The sequence below is a fragment of the Punica granatum genome, chromosome 5, assembly GCF_007655135.1.
Source record: "Punica granatum isolate Tunisia-2019 chromosome 5, ASM765513v2, whole genome shotgun sequence".
Lineage (NCBI taxonomy): Eukaryota > Viridiplantae > Streptophyta > Magnoliopsida > Myrtales > Lythraceae > Punica > Punica granatum.
The window spans coordinates 1,502,762-1,518,721 of NC_045131.1; the positions used below are offsets into that span (position 1 = coordinate 1,502,762).

Here is a 15,960-nt window from a genome sequence, read left to right on the forward strand (position 1 = left end):
ATATAGACACATTTGAGTGGAGATTTGCCTTCCTTTTCTGTGCTGTCCTGTCTTTTTTGTAAGCAGGACCACATATTGGTCACAAACACAAACACTCATGTTCAATAACATGAAAATTTAATCAATTAATAAAATATAAGGTGTCATTTGGTAACGGAGTAGAGCATGATCCTACTTAATTTTACGGGATGAAGACAAAAATAGTTGAATAATTTATTATTAAAAAATTAATTGTAATAATAGTTAAGAAAAATTATGTGAGCGAATTTATTATTAAGTTGAAGAAAAAAATAAAAAATAATTATTTCACTGTTGAATTAAGGAAAAAGTAATGAATAATTATGAAAATTTAATATTAAAAAATTAATTTTTACGATAGGTAATAAAAAATATATGAGATAATTAAAAAAAGTAATGATTGTATTGTTAAATTTAATAAAAAAGTAAAGTAAACTTAAATGAAGTATGATTTACTCCGTAAATAAACAGAGCTAAGTGATTATTGATTAAGTTAACATTATTTGATAAAAATTAAACTGTAAAAAATTAAATTTACTTTATGGTATCATAATATTTTGCTTATTCATATTTTGACCACTTTTATATTTTAATATATATTTTAAATTTCTATATATATATAAGGTAAATCAGCTCGTCTATCTAACCTCGGAGGGGAAGGGAGTGATCGTGGCTTGTCGGTCAGCCACCACCGATCCACCACCACAGACGAAGTCGCCGACGGGATCTGTACAGAGGTGGTAGTTGGCCGACGAGCCACCACTGTCGAGAACTCCTCCTTCTCTCTCTTTTCGAAGAAAGAGAGGAGGAGGAGATCTGTGATGTCGGTACTCGTCCGGGGCGAGCATTGGAACAGGCCATTTATGAGGTAATTGGCGACCTCCCCTATATCGGTGCTTTATGACGCCCCTCTCCAGCTATGTTGCACTCCATCCCACTCTCACTCTCTCTGTTTTGACAACTCTGAATGGGACTCATTTGTATATAACAAAAAGCTAAAGAGTACTGCTGCAAATATTTAAGAAAAGCTCAGCAAAGATGGAACTAAATGAAAGTAGCTTTGGGATTATTCATTAATCAAGCACTTTTTTTTCGATTATGACGAGGTCCATGAGTAAAGTACATCAAAATAGGAATTTAAATATAGTTAATAAAATGGTATGAGAAACCCCATAATAAGAATCGAGCATGAAACTTCATTGAATCCTAATATAGCTAATAAAAATATTTTTTTCCCTATCGATTCATTAAATTAAGTCAATTATTGTTTTTTTTTATTATGAAGCAAGTTGAACTCCTCTGAGTGTTGAAAATTTAATGTCAACATTTAATTGAAGTAATTAAACACATTCTTAGTTTCCATACTAATGGGATAAGGTGATATGACGCTTTATCCTGAAACCTTTTGATAAATTTCTTCGAACCGGACCTAAAGGTTCAACATTCATCACCCCCATCCACTTACCTCCTTTTCCAAGCAAAGTACGTGAAAGTGATAGAAACCACGCCATCTAGCGGGGCCTCCATTGCTAGCAGCTACAATTAACTCTCTCTTTTTTTAGGGTTTTAGGGTTGAATATAATTAACTGCATTGAGCTTGGTAAAAATGTTAATTATCAAAAAAGTTTGGTAAAAATGACAGTAATCAAATGGATTATCCAGATGAAGATATGATTTGAATAAAACAGGGCACAAATATAACGATTTCTGGGTTCGAAAGCTACAAGGAAAACTATCAAAAAAGAAAGCTACAAGGAAGGATCATCTCTGGGAGTGGGAGATGTCTCGTCAGCTACGGACTTTGGCATGTATCGATTGTTTTCCACACTACCCACGCTGTGCCCCGACCAATGTACAATAACAACGCATTTATGGGGTGCATGACTTGTCTTCTCGTGCTTTCAAAGCTTCTTTATGTCTCCGATGACATAAACAGGAAGAATTAAGACATTTACAAATCTCCAATTATCGTGAAACGGAAGACAACCGTTTGTCAAATCTTAAGATGCAATATTCTCTGTACTCCATGAAGCGCGGCACAGTCGAATATATAGAAAAATAAAATAAAAAATAGTATATATATTTCGTCTCTTCAACAAGTTTAGTAATGAGTATAATAGTCTTATCGTTCCGATAGTGAGAAGAACCTATGATTATCTTTTAAGGAAATTTCTAAACCTACAATTTCAAAGATACTTCAAAGAGATAAATCTCGGATACTCTTAACAGATTACAAACATGATTCCTTTACGTGCACGATGGTTGATTTAAATGTTTAGTCATTTTTTGGTGTCTTTCTCTTCTTTCCTCCTTTCAAACTGACTGCTGTCTCCCCCTTTACGAACCATGCTAGCACCTAGGTTCCCAGAAAGAGAAGCACTGATGTAGTCCTGTAGATGAAAAGCACATAATATTTCAGTGGTGAGAATGTGTTTTTCTGGGACAACATTCAGCGGTGGAGCGCAGCATTTCATATCGAGAGCTGGCTCTTGTCACCCGCAGCACATACCATTTAAATGCACGAGTCACGACATGTACCCATGATTTGCACATCCTTTCCAGTCGATCATAATAATCCTTCATATGATTTTGCACATTCTTTTACGCTCGCTTTCTTTTTACATACATGGCGATTCTTGGTCTATCATTCGATACGTAGAATGCACTGTACAGCTGATGAGGTCGAAGCCGAAAGACGGTGGGGAAGCGGTGGTTTGCGGTGGTCAGGGAAGCAGTGGTTGTTCCGGTGATAGACAGAGAGAGGGAGAAGAAGATGGAGAGAGAAATCAGTCAGATGGGAAAATCGTTGCTTAGTACACTAATTGGTGATTAAATTTTGCTATTTATATTCGCCTACATTGGGCTTATCCCCCAAGTGTGGGCTTTATAATGGCGGATCGGCCCATTGGGCCTGTGTTGATGAGTTCTAAATCCATATTCTTGGCCCGGTCCATATTCTTGAAACCGGGTCCACCAAATAATGTTCCCATTACGCCCTCCACGAAGGAACTCCACGGTCCTCGCCTCTCCCAGAGCTGAAAACACCCGCCTTTCAAATTTGATCCACTTAGCCTACGCGCCTTTTCAAATTTAACTACTCTCATACACCTGGAGTACGTATCCTCCCACATCGAGTGGCCCTGCGGACTAGGAGTGGGGCAATATTGCGCGTTTAATAACGAATTTCATTTATCATGATAATCGAAATGAAACTGATAGATCATTCGCATTTAGCTGTGCTTTATATCCCATGCAGTACAACAATATCGTGCGTTTTATAACAAGTTTATATGAAAATTGATTGGTATAGATTTTCGTAAAATCGAGATGGACTCTCGACTGATACGAAGATATAAAACTACAGGGACATAAGATTCTTAGGTTTCAATATATACAGGAACATTCCTTTCTTGTATTTTTTTTTGGGTGATTATGGTGCCCTAAACAAAAATTAGATTGCACAAAATCGGGGTCTCATGCCTTTTTTGTTAATTATAATAATTTCATTAAACCATCGTCTTCATCATCACGTTATATTATTTCCCTCTAGTAAAAATAACGTGTAACGGGCGGACATGCGCCTGGCGTATCTACCTTATTTTGGTTGGTAAAAGAGAAATGATAAAATGTTGCCAGCTCCACCACCACAGAGAGAACCAGCTGGCCGAGAATGAGAGCGGTGCTCATCCACAGCTCCTCCTCTTCCTCCTCGTCCTCCGCCATCTCCCCCCAAACTCCGGCCCCCCATCACCACCTCCACCGTCAATCCCGGCCCTCCAAGACCTCTCTGCCGAGGCAACTGCCGGTCCCGCCTCCTCACCCGGTCTCCGCTGCCCACCCCCATCCTCACTCCACCTTTCGATGGGACAACCTCTCCCCTCCTCCCCTCGCTCCCGACCTCCGCTCCTCCGCAGACGTCGCCTCCAGGATCGCTGGAGACGGCCGGCTCGAGGAACTTCCTGCGATAATGGACGGCGTGATTGAGTCAGGACCGGAGGCTTCGCGTTTCCTTACGGCATTGAATATGGACATGGTGGAGATGGGATTGTGCCGGGGGCTGAGGGAGGGGAAATTGTGGAGCTTCATCGAAGTGTTGAGGAGATTCGAGAAGCTCGGTGTGGAGCCGATGAAGCTTGTTGGTAAGAATGTTGTGAGTTTGGTAGGAAGAGAGTGTCGCCGATTGCTGGAATGTGGTGACATCAGGGGGCTTGTTCAGGTGATGGAGACTCTCTCTGGTAATTGACTGCTGCCTTAGTTCGAAAGCTCGAGTCCAATGCAACTCTGTATTATATATTTACTCGAGCAGTCAGGCTTGAACTTGATTTAGGAATGCTACCTCTGGAGAGCAGCTAACGTTGCATCCTTTAGGTTTAATAATTGACTAAGCTCTCGGGTTTGGTTTGAGCAGCTAAACAAGTTGCTCGAGCTAGTGTTGGACTAAATGTAGATGATTAACCGAGAACCAGCAGGCAGCAAGGGTTCCTCGCCCTGCCATTTTCAGTCTTGTAGGACTTGTTCAATTTGCAAGAATCTCGACGGCAGTCGTGCACTGTCATACCGATGGTCTGAATTAGTCAACAGTAGCTTTGAAAGGTTTGAGATCAAAGGCTTATAATATATTGCCAGTTTCGCTGATGGGTGTACTAGCGACTGCAGAAGGGAGTTCATCCCACGGAAGTCCATTTGGCAACTTACATTGTAATCATATGCAAAACGGCTCTGGATGTGGAATGCTTTAAAGACTACTAGTGGCCAGGGAAGAGAGTTCATGTCACAAAAAGTCCGATTGGCAGCTTACATATGTAATGATATGCAAAATGGCTCTCTATATGGAATGCTTTTGGGACTCGTTTAATACAAAAGATTGGTGTCAGACTGGGATTGCTATAGAGAGATGGGTAATCCAATTCGTGCTAGGTGTAATGAGTTTTCAAATAATAAAAGAGTACTCAAAACACTTGATTTGATAGCCTCTGTACGTGTAGTCTATCGTTTGGATCATTTTTATAATGTTTTCTTTCAAACCTGTCGCTCTGTCCTTCTTTGATAACAGATTTTTGGCATTTTAGGCTTTCAGTTTCCAATTAGGGAGCTAGTCAAGCCATTTGAAGTAATCAGAGTCTGCATTGATCAGAGGAGTCCAGTTCTGGCTGTAAGGTTTGTACGATTCTGCTCTCTACATGCTTATATCTAGAAGGCCCATCGTGTAGTCTAATATTACTCTTTCTGTTCTACATGCGAGCAAGATACATTGCAACACATTTATCTGGCTTTCCATGGGGATTCAATTATGTATAGACACATAATTTTACCCATCAACATTTGTTCTCATATCGATAGTAAAAAACTTCAACTATCAAAACTTTTTGCAGGTATGCATGCACTCTTCCACATGCACAGATATTGTTCTGCTCTATTATGAATGATTTTGGAAAGAAAGGGGATCTGGTTTCTGCTCTAAAAGCATACGAAGCACTGAAGCAAACAACCATAGGCCCTAATATGTTTGTCTACCGTACAATAATTGATGTTTGTGGTTTCTGTGAAGACTCTGTGAAGTCTAGGTACATTTACGAGGTAATCCACTTGCCTTGCCTTGTAAAGTTGGTGTAACTTTTACATACTCGTACAATTAAATGTGGTTCTTCTTCCACTTAGTTTTCCTATTATCTTCATACTTGACTATGAACATTTTAGGCTTTTCTCTAAGCATAATTTTTGTTGCAGGACTTGCTTAATCAGAAGGTCACTCCAAATATTTATGTTTTCAACAGCCTCATGAATGTCAATGCCCATGACTTGACCTATACTTTGCACATATACAATGATATGCGGGTAAATTCTCGTCTACCCACCATACTTGCTCATATACTTACTGATCATAGCAGGTTGATTGCATTACTGATTGTCACTTTTCTTTGCTGAAAGTGAATCTGTTATCATTTATTAAATCAATACTGAATTAATATGAAATGGAACCTTATTTTTTATGCAACAGAATCTAAATGTCAAGGCGGACATGGCATCCTATAATATTCTGTTGAAGGCATGCTGTCTAGCTGGAAGAGTTGATTTGGCCCGAGACATATACCGGGAAGTGCAGGATTTGGAGTCAGCAGGAGCATTAAAGTTGGATGTCTTCACTTACAGCACAATTATCAAGGTCGTCACTCTTAAGAACCCATCTGATATCATCTCTAGCACGTAGTTTCTTCTCTTTCTTGCCCATTAAAAGTCGAAATGTGTTTAATGACATTTCCCTCTTAAAAGATCTTAATGCATACGTCATGACCTACAATTTTCAGGTCTTTGCAGATGCAAAGATGTGGCAAATGGCACTAAAGACTAAGGATGACATGCTATCTGCTGGTGTTACTCCTAATACAGTTACATGGTCATCATTGATCAGTGCCTGTGCAAATGCAGGTCTCGTAGAGCAGTCAATTCAATTATATGAAGAGATGCTGCAAGCTGGTTGTGAACCAAATTCACAGTGCTGCAACACACTTTTACATGCTTGTGTTGAGGCTTGTCAGTATGATAGGGCTTTCCGACTAGTCCAAGCCTGGAAGGATAGTAACACCAGCAAGACTTTGAGTGGAGATAGAGAGAGCATTACAGAGGAAGTGTTGGAAACTGAAGAAACTAGTGAATCTTCCTTAAGTTCTCCACAGCATATTTCTCCTTTGCATCATGCGAGCTTTCTTAAAACTTTTCGATTTGCCCCCACAATTACAACCTACAATATCCTGATGAAGGCCTGTGGAACTGACTTTTTCCGAGCAAAGGCTTTGATGGAGGAAATGAGGTCTGTTGGTCTCACCCCTAATCAAATAAGCTGGTCCATTTTAATCGATGTTTGTGGAGGCTCGGGGAATGTGGAGGGAGCAGTACAGGTATGATATGATATTTGTGTGTCCATGGTCACTCATCTTTAATTAGCAATTCACACAATCTTCCATACAGTTGGATCATTTAGCTGCCAATCTAATTCTTTGGGTTGTGATAATAGTGTGTTAGTATAGAAGGATGGTATTGGAATTAAGACGGCGATACTTAAAAAAAGAAAAAAAGATTCTTATGTTACAATTAAAACTAGTTGAATACAACGCACGGGGACCATACAAATAATCTCTTAATTATTTTTGTAGAGGAAAATGTTATAAATATATACATGAATTAAAATCTCATTAAAGAAAATTGAGATGAGACATATGTGAAAAAAATAGAATTGAATTAAAATATGTGAGCAAATATTTCAACCAAAAGAAAATAATAATCTCTCCAAGCAAAAATATCATAATAAATTAAGTGAAGAGAAAATCTGATGAAGCCTTTTTGAACGATCAAATTGACATAGATCGGTGTTGGTAGTGATGTGCAGGCAACGCGATATACATATAAAGCCCGCAAAGACACCAGCGCGTCTTTGCAAACGGAAATATAATGGTAAAGGTTCTGTGTAAACGGTGTCTATATATATAGCTCCAAAATATAATGTAACATTGTATGTGCAATATATGTCTTCAACCATATACATATATATATCCATGTTCCTATAATATATGAAACAAATACATATATTATATATAGCTGCCAAATAAAAATTACAATACATATTTCATCGTATCAAATCATATATATATTCCTATAATGCGAGATTGTGTATCATATTTAGATTCTATTATATATATATATATATCAAATATATATACGAAAGGTGGTATTTTGGCCGGTTATGTATACTATCAAAAGAATGTTATTAATATATTTTGGTTGCCATTTTGTTTTTGCATTCTATAATTAAAAGAAAAAAACTTTTGTTGCCTTCCTCATAAGGCTAATAACAAAATAGTCGTTTCTCTTAATAAGAAAGGTAGTATCTTTTTAATATTTACATAATTAAAATGATTACGTGGCTTTGCTAGAGGGACCGTAATTTGACGAAGTGGCTTCTCCATGTTTCAAGTTTGGGAGGTGGCTTGTCTGAGAATATATATTGATGGCTAGTCTGGTGCATTTTCAAGTGAGAGATCTCACTTACTGGTCATTGACTTTTTCACCTGACTGGCAAATTTTAGATGGTAATTATTTGGCGATAAATGATGGACTTTCTGATATCTTAAAAGTAGTATCTAATCATGTTAGCTTGAGCACGTATTGCAATATTTTGTCTGCAGAGTTGTATTATTGAAGCATGACATCTTTCATCTGGTTAGTCTCCATCCATAAGCTTAATACTTATTAGGCACCTCTTTCTCTGAAGCAGATCTTGAAATCAATGCGTGTTGCCAAAGTTAAACCTGATGTAATTGCATACACAACAGCCATCAAGGTTAGAGCTCTTCATATGGTTAAGTTTGGTTATTCCACCAGAGGTAGGATTCTCTATCCAGTCTTTGTTGAACCAGATGTTGATGCATAATGCTGTATGTTAATAGGTCTGTGTGGAAAGCAAACGTCTGAAGTTAGCTTTCTCATTATTTGATGAGATGAAGAGGTGCCAAGTGCAGCCAAATTTGGTAAGTGGCTTTTTCCAGATAGTGTGCATTTTTCTGCTTATTAGTTTAAGGAAGTTCATTCTCTGGTTGGTGATGACCTAAATACATTTGGTGTTAATGGCACATAATTGATTTGCGTTAAAACCTTATGAGATGTATAGATGGGGATGCTCTAGGCAAGAACTAACATGGATGATTGACAGCCAAAACAACTTGACTGAGATGCCTAGTAGAGATTCTTCTTTCCTATAAAGGTGATAAAATAATCTTATTAGATGTCTTATCCATAGCAGAATCATCAGCATATTAGGCCCAGAGTGATGTTAAACTGATGAAGAATTTGAATGTTTGCACAGACTATTCTTTAACACAGTATCTGTTCCAGGTGACATATAATACACTGCTAAGGGCCCATAGCAGATACGGTTCATTAGACGAAGTGCAGCAGTGCCTAGCCATATATCAGGACATGCGGAAAGCAGGGTATGGCCCATTGCATAAATTGATGTTTTAATAACAGAACTTTTTTCATCTCATGATGGAGTGTTCATGACACAGGTACAAATCCAACGATTATTATCTCAAGCAATTGATTGAGGAATGGTGTGAAGGAGTGATACAAGGTAATAATCGAAAAATGCAAGAGTACACTTTGTCTGAAGAAACTGAACTGAGCGGGTCTCAGAGTCTTCTCCTTGAAAAGGTTGCGGTGAACTTGCAGAAGAGTGTAGCCGAAAGCCTCGCAGTTGATCTGCAGGGACTGACAAAGGTACAACTGACAGCCTCTTTCTACTGAGTGATTGACTGCTAAAGCGACTCCAATGAACAGTTTCAAGCAATAAAGATTTTAACTCAGGGAGATTGATTGATCACTTCTGCTCTATCTTGGCATGAAGAAAGCATCTTCTTTCCATGTGCCCTGATTGTCGTGCCTTCTTCCCTCAAACTTGTAACAGGTTGAAGCTCGGATTGTTGTTTTAGCAGTGTTACGGATGATCAAGGAAAACTACATTTTTGGTATGGGCAACTTATTACCTATACTTGCATAAAGAAAAGGAAATTTTGCAAGACATCCACCTCTGAATATCGATTATGTTGGAACAAATATTAGACATTATAATCATTGGACATTTTGATTCAAACTGCAGGTAATTCAGTTCAAGATGACATCTCGATCATACTAGGAGTCAGCAAACCAAATGCAAATAGAAATCCTGAGGTCAAAGATGCTGTAATTAGACTACTGCAAGACGAACTGGGGCTCGAGGTTCTCGTTGTAGGACCCAAACTGGAAAGGACTCCGGCCAGTTCACCTATCGAGATGGAGAGCTCAACCAGGAGACCAGCTATTCTCCAGAGGCTGAAGGTTAGGAAGAAATCATTGCATCAGTGGTTGCAGAGAAGAGCTTTTGCACCTAGGAAATAAATCTGTATATCATTCTCCATTCATTCAATACAGAATAAGTCTTGTTCTTCCTCTGATATGAGCTGTATTATATATGTAATATATACCATCTAAAGCATATCTAATAAATCGATCATTGCTTAATTGATTCGGGTTTTCACCAGTGTCACATGTTTGAGCTATTACATTGATTCCAAGAAAAACACCAGAACCTTTAGATGACTACAATTCTAAATAACAAGAGACAACGTTTGCTTCTCTCACAATAAACTGATACTGAGAGCTACATGATCAGAACATTATCAATAGAAACAAGTTTTTGGGCTGTATGTCAATTTCCCAATAAAGGAAAGCATGAAATTCCCATCTCCCTCGAATCCATTTGCAGCTCAATTCAAATCCAGTCCTGTTGCTGCAGTTTCAGGGGCAAGTAAACCTCGGACAGGTACTGAAATCCGAATGTACTCAAAGCCTGAATTTCAGCCTTCTGCTTTGTCTTCACCATCAAAGATAGCTCCTCGACCCACCCCGGGTTTTTCTTCACGAAATCCTCCTCCAACATATCCTTCCCAGTCTTAATATCCTGCTCGGTCATCGACAACCTGCACTCCTCCGGTATCTTGTACTTATCCAAGTCGCTCGGCCTCACCCCCAGCCACTTGATATCGGGGGTCGTCAAATTTGCACTATCATAGGACATGTTCTTCGACCCGCAACCATAAACAGATAAGATCTTTAAACCGTAAGGGTCGCTGTCCACTAGAGCAAGGACAGGCAATTTTAGCTCCATCTTCATTTTCCTCAAAAACAACCTCGTGGCCACATCGGGCTGCCCTTTGGCAGTTACAATGATGCATGGGAACCGATTGTAGAACCTGTCCTCTGCTAATCGAATAAAAGCGGCATCCTTTTCGACCAGCAGTATGAATAGCGCATCACTCTGCATATCCCCAACCCTATCGATGTTCGGAGGAATGGCCTTTCCTCCCATACCCATCTTCGTACAGTCGATCATATCACCATTGTCGCTGAATATAAGCCTCCCAACAACCACTCCCTTCTCGGAAGCGATCACGTTAAGGCTAGATCTAGTGCATCCCAGCATACAGGAGACATCATCAAGGACGGCATCGGACTGGGTCTGGTCCTGGAAGAGCTTGACGTCGGTGTAGAATAGGTCACGCTTGGTGACATGGATGCTCTTGATGCAGAGCTGAAGAATGAGCTGGAGGATGCGGGCGGTTATGGTGGACTTGCGGACAGTGGAGACGTTAGCGAAGGGGCGGAGGGTGTTCTTATCCTTGAGAACGATGCGGTCGAGTTCCGGGACGTAGAGCTGGTTCGCGGAGGAGCGGGAAGGGACGTCGAAGGAGCAGCCATCACCGGAGAGGATGGATTTAGCGACTCTGAGGATTAGGGATTCGATTTTGGACTGGACGGAGTCGAGGGAGAGGTCCGTGACCTCACGGCAGGTGGAGGAGAGAGAGAGATCGGCGAGGGTTAGCGTTTTGGAGGTGGAGGCGGAAGATGAGGAGGCGGAGAGAGATCGGATGGTCTGAAGGATGATAGAGTCGGGTTTGAGGCGGTTCTTGAAGGTGAGGGCTGAGTCCTCGCCGTCGTCGTCGGAGCGGCGGCGCTTCTTCTTCTCCGGCGCCATGAGGGTAGAGAGACGAGAGATAGAGTGAAGCGAGAACCGATAGCGGCAGAGTGGCTGAGAGCGGGAAAATGACCGCGGGAGCGATGCCACCAATTAGGTCATCGCACAATACAATCAATTAATTGCACTACCCGTACTCCCATTTCATCAAAAATAAAGAAGCAGAAGATCCATGTACTGAAGCTCGTTGTGATGGGGCGAAAAGGCATGTGGTTGGCATACAAATGATCAGACCGAAATCCAATATGACATAAGTATGTTTTTTTCCTAGGTGGCAGATTACGCCCTCATTACGGGTGTAATTTGGGCTCGGAAATTTCATTTGGACTTTCCCATGCATTATGAGATTCCACCAAATGGTGCAATCTCTAAATACTAAAATCGATGTTGATATTTGGAGATTAAGTTAGCGTTTGGTGGCAGAGTTAAGTGTGATTCAGTTTAATTATAAACTTTTTTAAAATTTCAAAACGATGCAAAACTTTCATTTTATTTTTAAAATGTATCCACCCCTTTTTCTCTCTCTCTTCGACTCTTCTTCAACATTCTCTCTCTCTCTTCTTCCCCTATCGTTCAGTTCACCTAAACCTTTGCAATCTTCAAATCAAACTTGCACATCAATATGCCTCGTCCGCCTTTCCCGCAATCGGCCTCTATGCCTTGAACTGCAGCAGCAAGGGTTCAATCAAAGCCTAGGTGCTTCGATTCGGGGCATGAGGAGCCCTTTTACAATCAAAGGGTATAATTGTAAAACTATTTTACTTTCCAATTGATTTATTTAATATACCAAACGTAATAATCTCAAATTACGATATATTTTATTAAATACATAATAACTCATCAAACACAGTAATATTATATTCCTTGTAAAATGACAATCCCAAACTAAATTTCCCCCACAATCTAATATTCCATGTAATCTGAGATTAAGCGAACCAAACGCCCTGTAAATTAAAATTCTAGCCCGATGCATCCTTTTTTGCCTCGATATTGTTTCCATAATCAAGTTCATAATCTCTCTGCTGTTGGTCTGAAACACCCCGCAATAGTACAACTCAAAAGAGCTAAATTGAAATGCATTAGAAATCACAATTGAAGGCTTAAAAGACTTTTTTCCACTAGAAACTGTGTGTGCATATAAAATTTCCTTTTGCCTTTTCTTTAAAATTTGCGTTTATACACAAGGATATCAACTCTTCTTTTCAGTATTTTACAGCATCCCAAAGTGGAACATACATAATTAGCGAAGCCACTACGCAACCGAAACATGCTCCCTCGGGGTGCAACCGTAACATGCTTCCTAGGGGGCATTAAATGTTTCGGACCCTGAAGAACGGTCCGAAATCATTTTCCAACTTGCGATTGTATTAAAAAGCTGCCCTTTCATTCGTGTCTGATAACTTGGGACGAATAATCCATCAGAAGCATAATGAACACGTCCTTCCTTCATGAACAACAAGCTGCTAGGACTTCCTCAATGTCGGGGTCATCCCCAGCTTCTTTATCCTGACCAATGTGGGGAAACAGAGTTCTGTTAGAATCACGGGGGCATCACCAGACCAAGAAATTTCCATGTGAGCGTGCACTTTATATGTGATATCCAAGACCAGTTCTCTCCTGTTGCAGTTTGTGGTAGGCTACAACTTCAGCAAGTTCACTCTTAAAAGCCGGCTCGGTGGATCGAAAAGACAAGCGAATGGGACAGGGTATTCTTCCAATTACAAGGTCAGAGAGTCACCCTCACTTTCTACTCTGACTTGCTAAATAACATAGAGTTTAAAACTATAAATTATTTGTGCATTGCCGTGAATATGGCTGTAAATACATAGGGAAAAAAGAGCGCGCGCGATAAACTTACCCTGTGGATGTAGGAGATGTTCTTCTTACCTGGGCCTGCAACGATGATTCCACCTTGCTGCCTGGAAAATAGTAAATGCACATGAAAGGTTAAGTATAATACAAACAATAGTTACTTCATAAGACACCTATAAGTTTTTGCATAAGATTATGCTTGGTGTAAGGGAATGGAAACAGACTGAAATGGAACTGCCACATAAAATAACCTCATTTTCCAATGGCAATTCCATTTGGCATTATTTCCACTCCTTTGGACCAAATGCAATACAACTCTATCACATACCAGCCCCCCCTGGATACAGTATCCTTTTCGAATGAGAGTTTCCAGTCTTGTCGGTAGCCTTCCATGTATAATTGTATTATCTTCAGACCAGCCTAAGAAGTACACAATCAAAGTGAATGCCCGTATCTTAAGCATAAACATATGTTGTTTAGGACTTTCAGAATTTATGAATGGATAGTGAAGTGGAACTTACTCCAGGAGTGAATGTGGTCGAAACACCGGATACGAATCTCAGCGCGTCATATGATGATTGATTTGGATCTGCATATACCTCTGATAGGAAGGACTGAAAGGTTAGAGAAATCTGTCTGAGAAGGAACAAGCATGACATGCTCATGTAGACAACAGAAAAGAGACTATTAATCAGAAAATCCATGAAAAAGGTTTCCAAAATGCTTCATAATGAGGTTAAAGCATTTATTTGAGCTATGTCATCTCCATTGTATGCTATCTAAACTGCGACATAATTTATGCTCCAACATTTACATTTAGGATTGTCAATACGTAACCAGTGCAAAAACTTCAGCCACTCAGCCGATGGTGCATTAAATATCACAGCAAGGAATTACTCCGGAATACCTCCTTTGAATTTTGTTTGCTCAACAAAAGCCTTTGCCTACATGAAGTTCACGATAATGGTCAGCATATGACATGGAATCACACGTGTCAAGAGAATGCAATAGAATGAAAGAGATTACAGCAACCAAATCAGAGATATACATTTCAAAATGGCACTAACAAAAATTCAACCTCAGCTGTCAATGAAGTTAGAAATGATGAAACTAAGATTATATTCCCCCCTTTGCTTTCACAACCATAGGTATAGAAGGTTCTGCAGATTTGGAAAGAAATAACAAGCAAATAGAAATAGTACAATAATAGAAGAAACTCCAGGTGAACATCTCAAGCAGAAATGGCTGCTTGTAGCGGAAATAGTGTGTAATTTGAAAACTAGTTTAATTAGAGAAAGACATTTAGCAACAGATAGATATCTGATATAATCACTGGCCTGGCCAGTTAAGCTTACATACTTCCTTGTAAAGCACGAATGACCAGCAAAAAACAGTGACACTCACCTGATCAATGCTCCCCGGTCCAATCAGGACAAGAGCCACACCAGATGCATCCATCCGATCCTGTTAACAGAATAAATAAGTAGTATTACACAAGGGTGAAGGAACATGAATGAAAAGCCCATATTTTACACGATCTCACGAGCCGATTTATTGCAGGAACGAGATAATCATTTTATGGATCTCCCAGTAAGATTGTTAAGCAACATTCAGCAGAACTGAAATAGCAGATCGTCAAGGCAATTATCCACGTGAAAATCAACCAAAAAAAGGACCTACACTGAAAACTCTTTCCGAGGATGGTGTGGCAATAACTATGCATACACAACCTTTTGAAAGCGATCCGAGTTGAATTCTATATGTAAAGCTATTCGGCTAAAAGTTTCAGATTTCCAAGAACATGAGAAGGCATCAGAACATAGATTACCTTTTTTGAGGCCAGATAGTCGGCCCGTTTCCTGCAGAGGACACACCTAAACATGAGGCATTATGAACATTAGATCAAGTACGGCCTTTCACTCCGATATAGTTGAATACTTTAAGCGGACAAATAAACGGAAAATCAAATCACCCGAAATGGCGAGCAAATGCAACCACCGCTTTCCTATCCTTCCAAAGATCAGAGATTGGAACCGCATTTCCATTCAAATCGAACACTTCCACCTTATCCAATACTTCAGTCGTGTCTTCACCAACTGCTGAAGTCTCTACATCCGCTTCCATCAACCAAATTCCATGAAAATATGTTTGTCTAACAAAGGCGATAGCCGGAAAAGGTCTCTAACTGAGAAAGAAGCTTACCAGTAGAACCAGTAACAGCGGAGGCGGCAAATATGTGGCTTCTCGGCGACGAGGATAGCCTAATCGATCCGAACGGCTTCTCGGAGCTGGAGGAGAGCCAAGCCTGAGAACAACCCGCTGATGACCATGCAGGGAGTAGTACACTTCCCGAGACATGATTGCGGCCCCGACGGACCGGGAGACTGAGAGAGGAGCTGAAGAGTAGCGTGGACGAGAGAGAGGAAGCCGCCATGGACGACGGTGCTCGGAGCCGGAGGAAGGTGAAGGGAGGGAAGAGGAGAGGCGAAGAGGCATTGAGCTCGTCCGGTTCCGTTAAGCTTCCTGAGGGAAGGCGGTGGGACCCGCTAGCGTCAATAGGCGAATCC

The 15,960-nt window shown here is 40.2% G+C and overlaps 3 protein-coding genes across 3 annotated transcripts; 1 reads left to right on the plus strand and 2 right to left on the minus strand.

The window, feature by feature from the left end:
* The first annotated feature begins 3,659 nt into the window (after positions 1–3,659).
* Positions 3,660–10,068, plus strand: LOC116207552 (pentatricopeptide repeat-containing protein At5g02830, chloroplastic). The gene is made up of 12 exons (XM_031540547.1): positions 3,660–4,253; positions 5,088–5,175; positions 5,391–5,595; positions 5,746–5,853; positions 6,017–6,181; positions 6,324–6,914; positions 8,288–8,353; positions 8,460–8,540; positions 8,905–9,002; positions 9,078–9,288; positions 9,476–9,536; positions 9,668–10,068. Exons 1-12 carry the CDS (start codon positions 3,689–3,691, stop codon positions 9,943–9,945), a joined length of 2,517 nt encoding a protein of 838 aa, XP_031396407.1. The 5' UTR covers positions 3,660–3,688; the 3' UTR covers positions 9,946–10,068.
* Positions 10,047–11,786, minus strand: LOC116207553 (DNA topoisomerase 6 subunit A). Its single transcript, XM_031540548.1, has one exon. It carries the CDS (start codon positions 11,579–11,581, stop codon positions 10,319–10,321), a length of 1,263 nt encoding a protein of 420 aa, XP_031396408.1. The 5' UTR covers positions 11,582–11,786; the 3' UTR covers positions 10,047–10,318.
* An 887-nt stretch (positions 11,787–12,673) lies between these two features.
* On the minus strand, positions 12,674–15,905 carry LOC116207902 (thioredoxin-like protein AAED1, chloroplastic). Its single transcript, XM_031541018.1, has 9 exons — positions 15,596–15,905; positions 15,366–15,510; positions 15,222–15,267; positions 14,798–14,857; positions 14,301–14,337; positions 13,915–13,994; positions 13,722–13,813; positions 13,440–13,500; positions 12,674–13,087 (listed from the first exon to the last, which is right to left on the minus strand). Exons 1-9 carry the CDS (start codon positions 15,825–15,827, stop codon positions 13,028–13,030), a joined length of 813 nt encoding a protein of 270 aa, XP_031396878.1. The 5' UTR covers positions 15,828–15,905; the 3' UTR covers positions 12,674–13,027.
* Between the last annotated feature and the right edge of the window lie 55 nt (positions 15,906–15,960).

Coding starts and splice junctions, on each gene's coding strand:
- LOC116207552 (XM_031540547.1), top strand. CDS start 3,689: ATGAGAGCGGTGCTCATCCACAGCTCCTCCTCTTCCTCCTCGTCCTCC. Junction 4,254..5,087: donor GGTGATGGAGACTCTCTCTG/GTAATTGACTGC, acceptor TTGGCATTTTAG/GCTTTCAGTTTCCAATTAGG. Junction 5,596..5,745: donor AGTCTAGGTACATTTACGAG/GTAATCCACTTG, acceptor TTTTTGTTGCAG/GACTTGCTTAATCAGAAGGT.
- LOC116207553 (XM_031540548.1), bottom strand. CDS start 11,581: ATGGCGCCGGAGAAGAAGAAGCGCCGCCGCTCCGACGACGACGGCGAG.
- LOC116207902 (XM_031541018.1), bottom strand. CDS start 15,827: ATGGCGGCTTCCTCTCTCTCGTCCACGCTACTCTTCAGCTCCTCTCTC. Junction 13,814..13,914: donor CGACCACATTCACTCCTGGA/GTAAGTTCCACT, acceptor TGTACTTCTTAG/GCTGGTCTGAAGATAATACA. Junction 13,088..13,439: donor ACATCTCCTACATCCACAGG/GTAAGTTTATCG, acceptor CACATTGGTCAG/GATAAAGAAGCTGGGGATGA.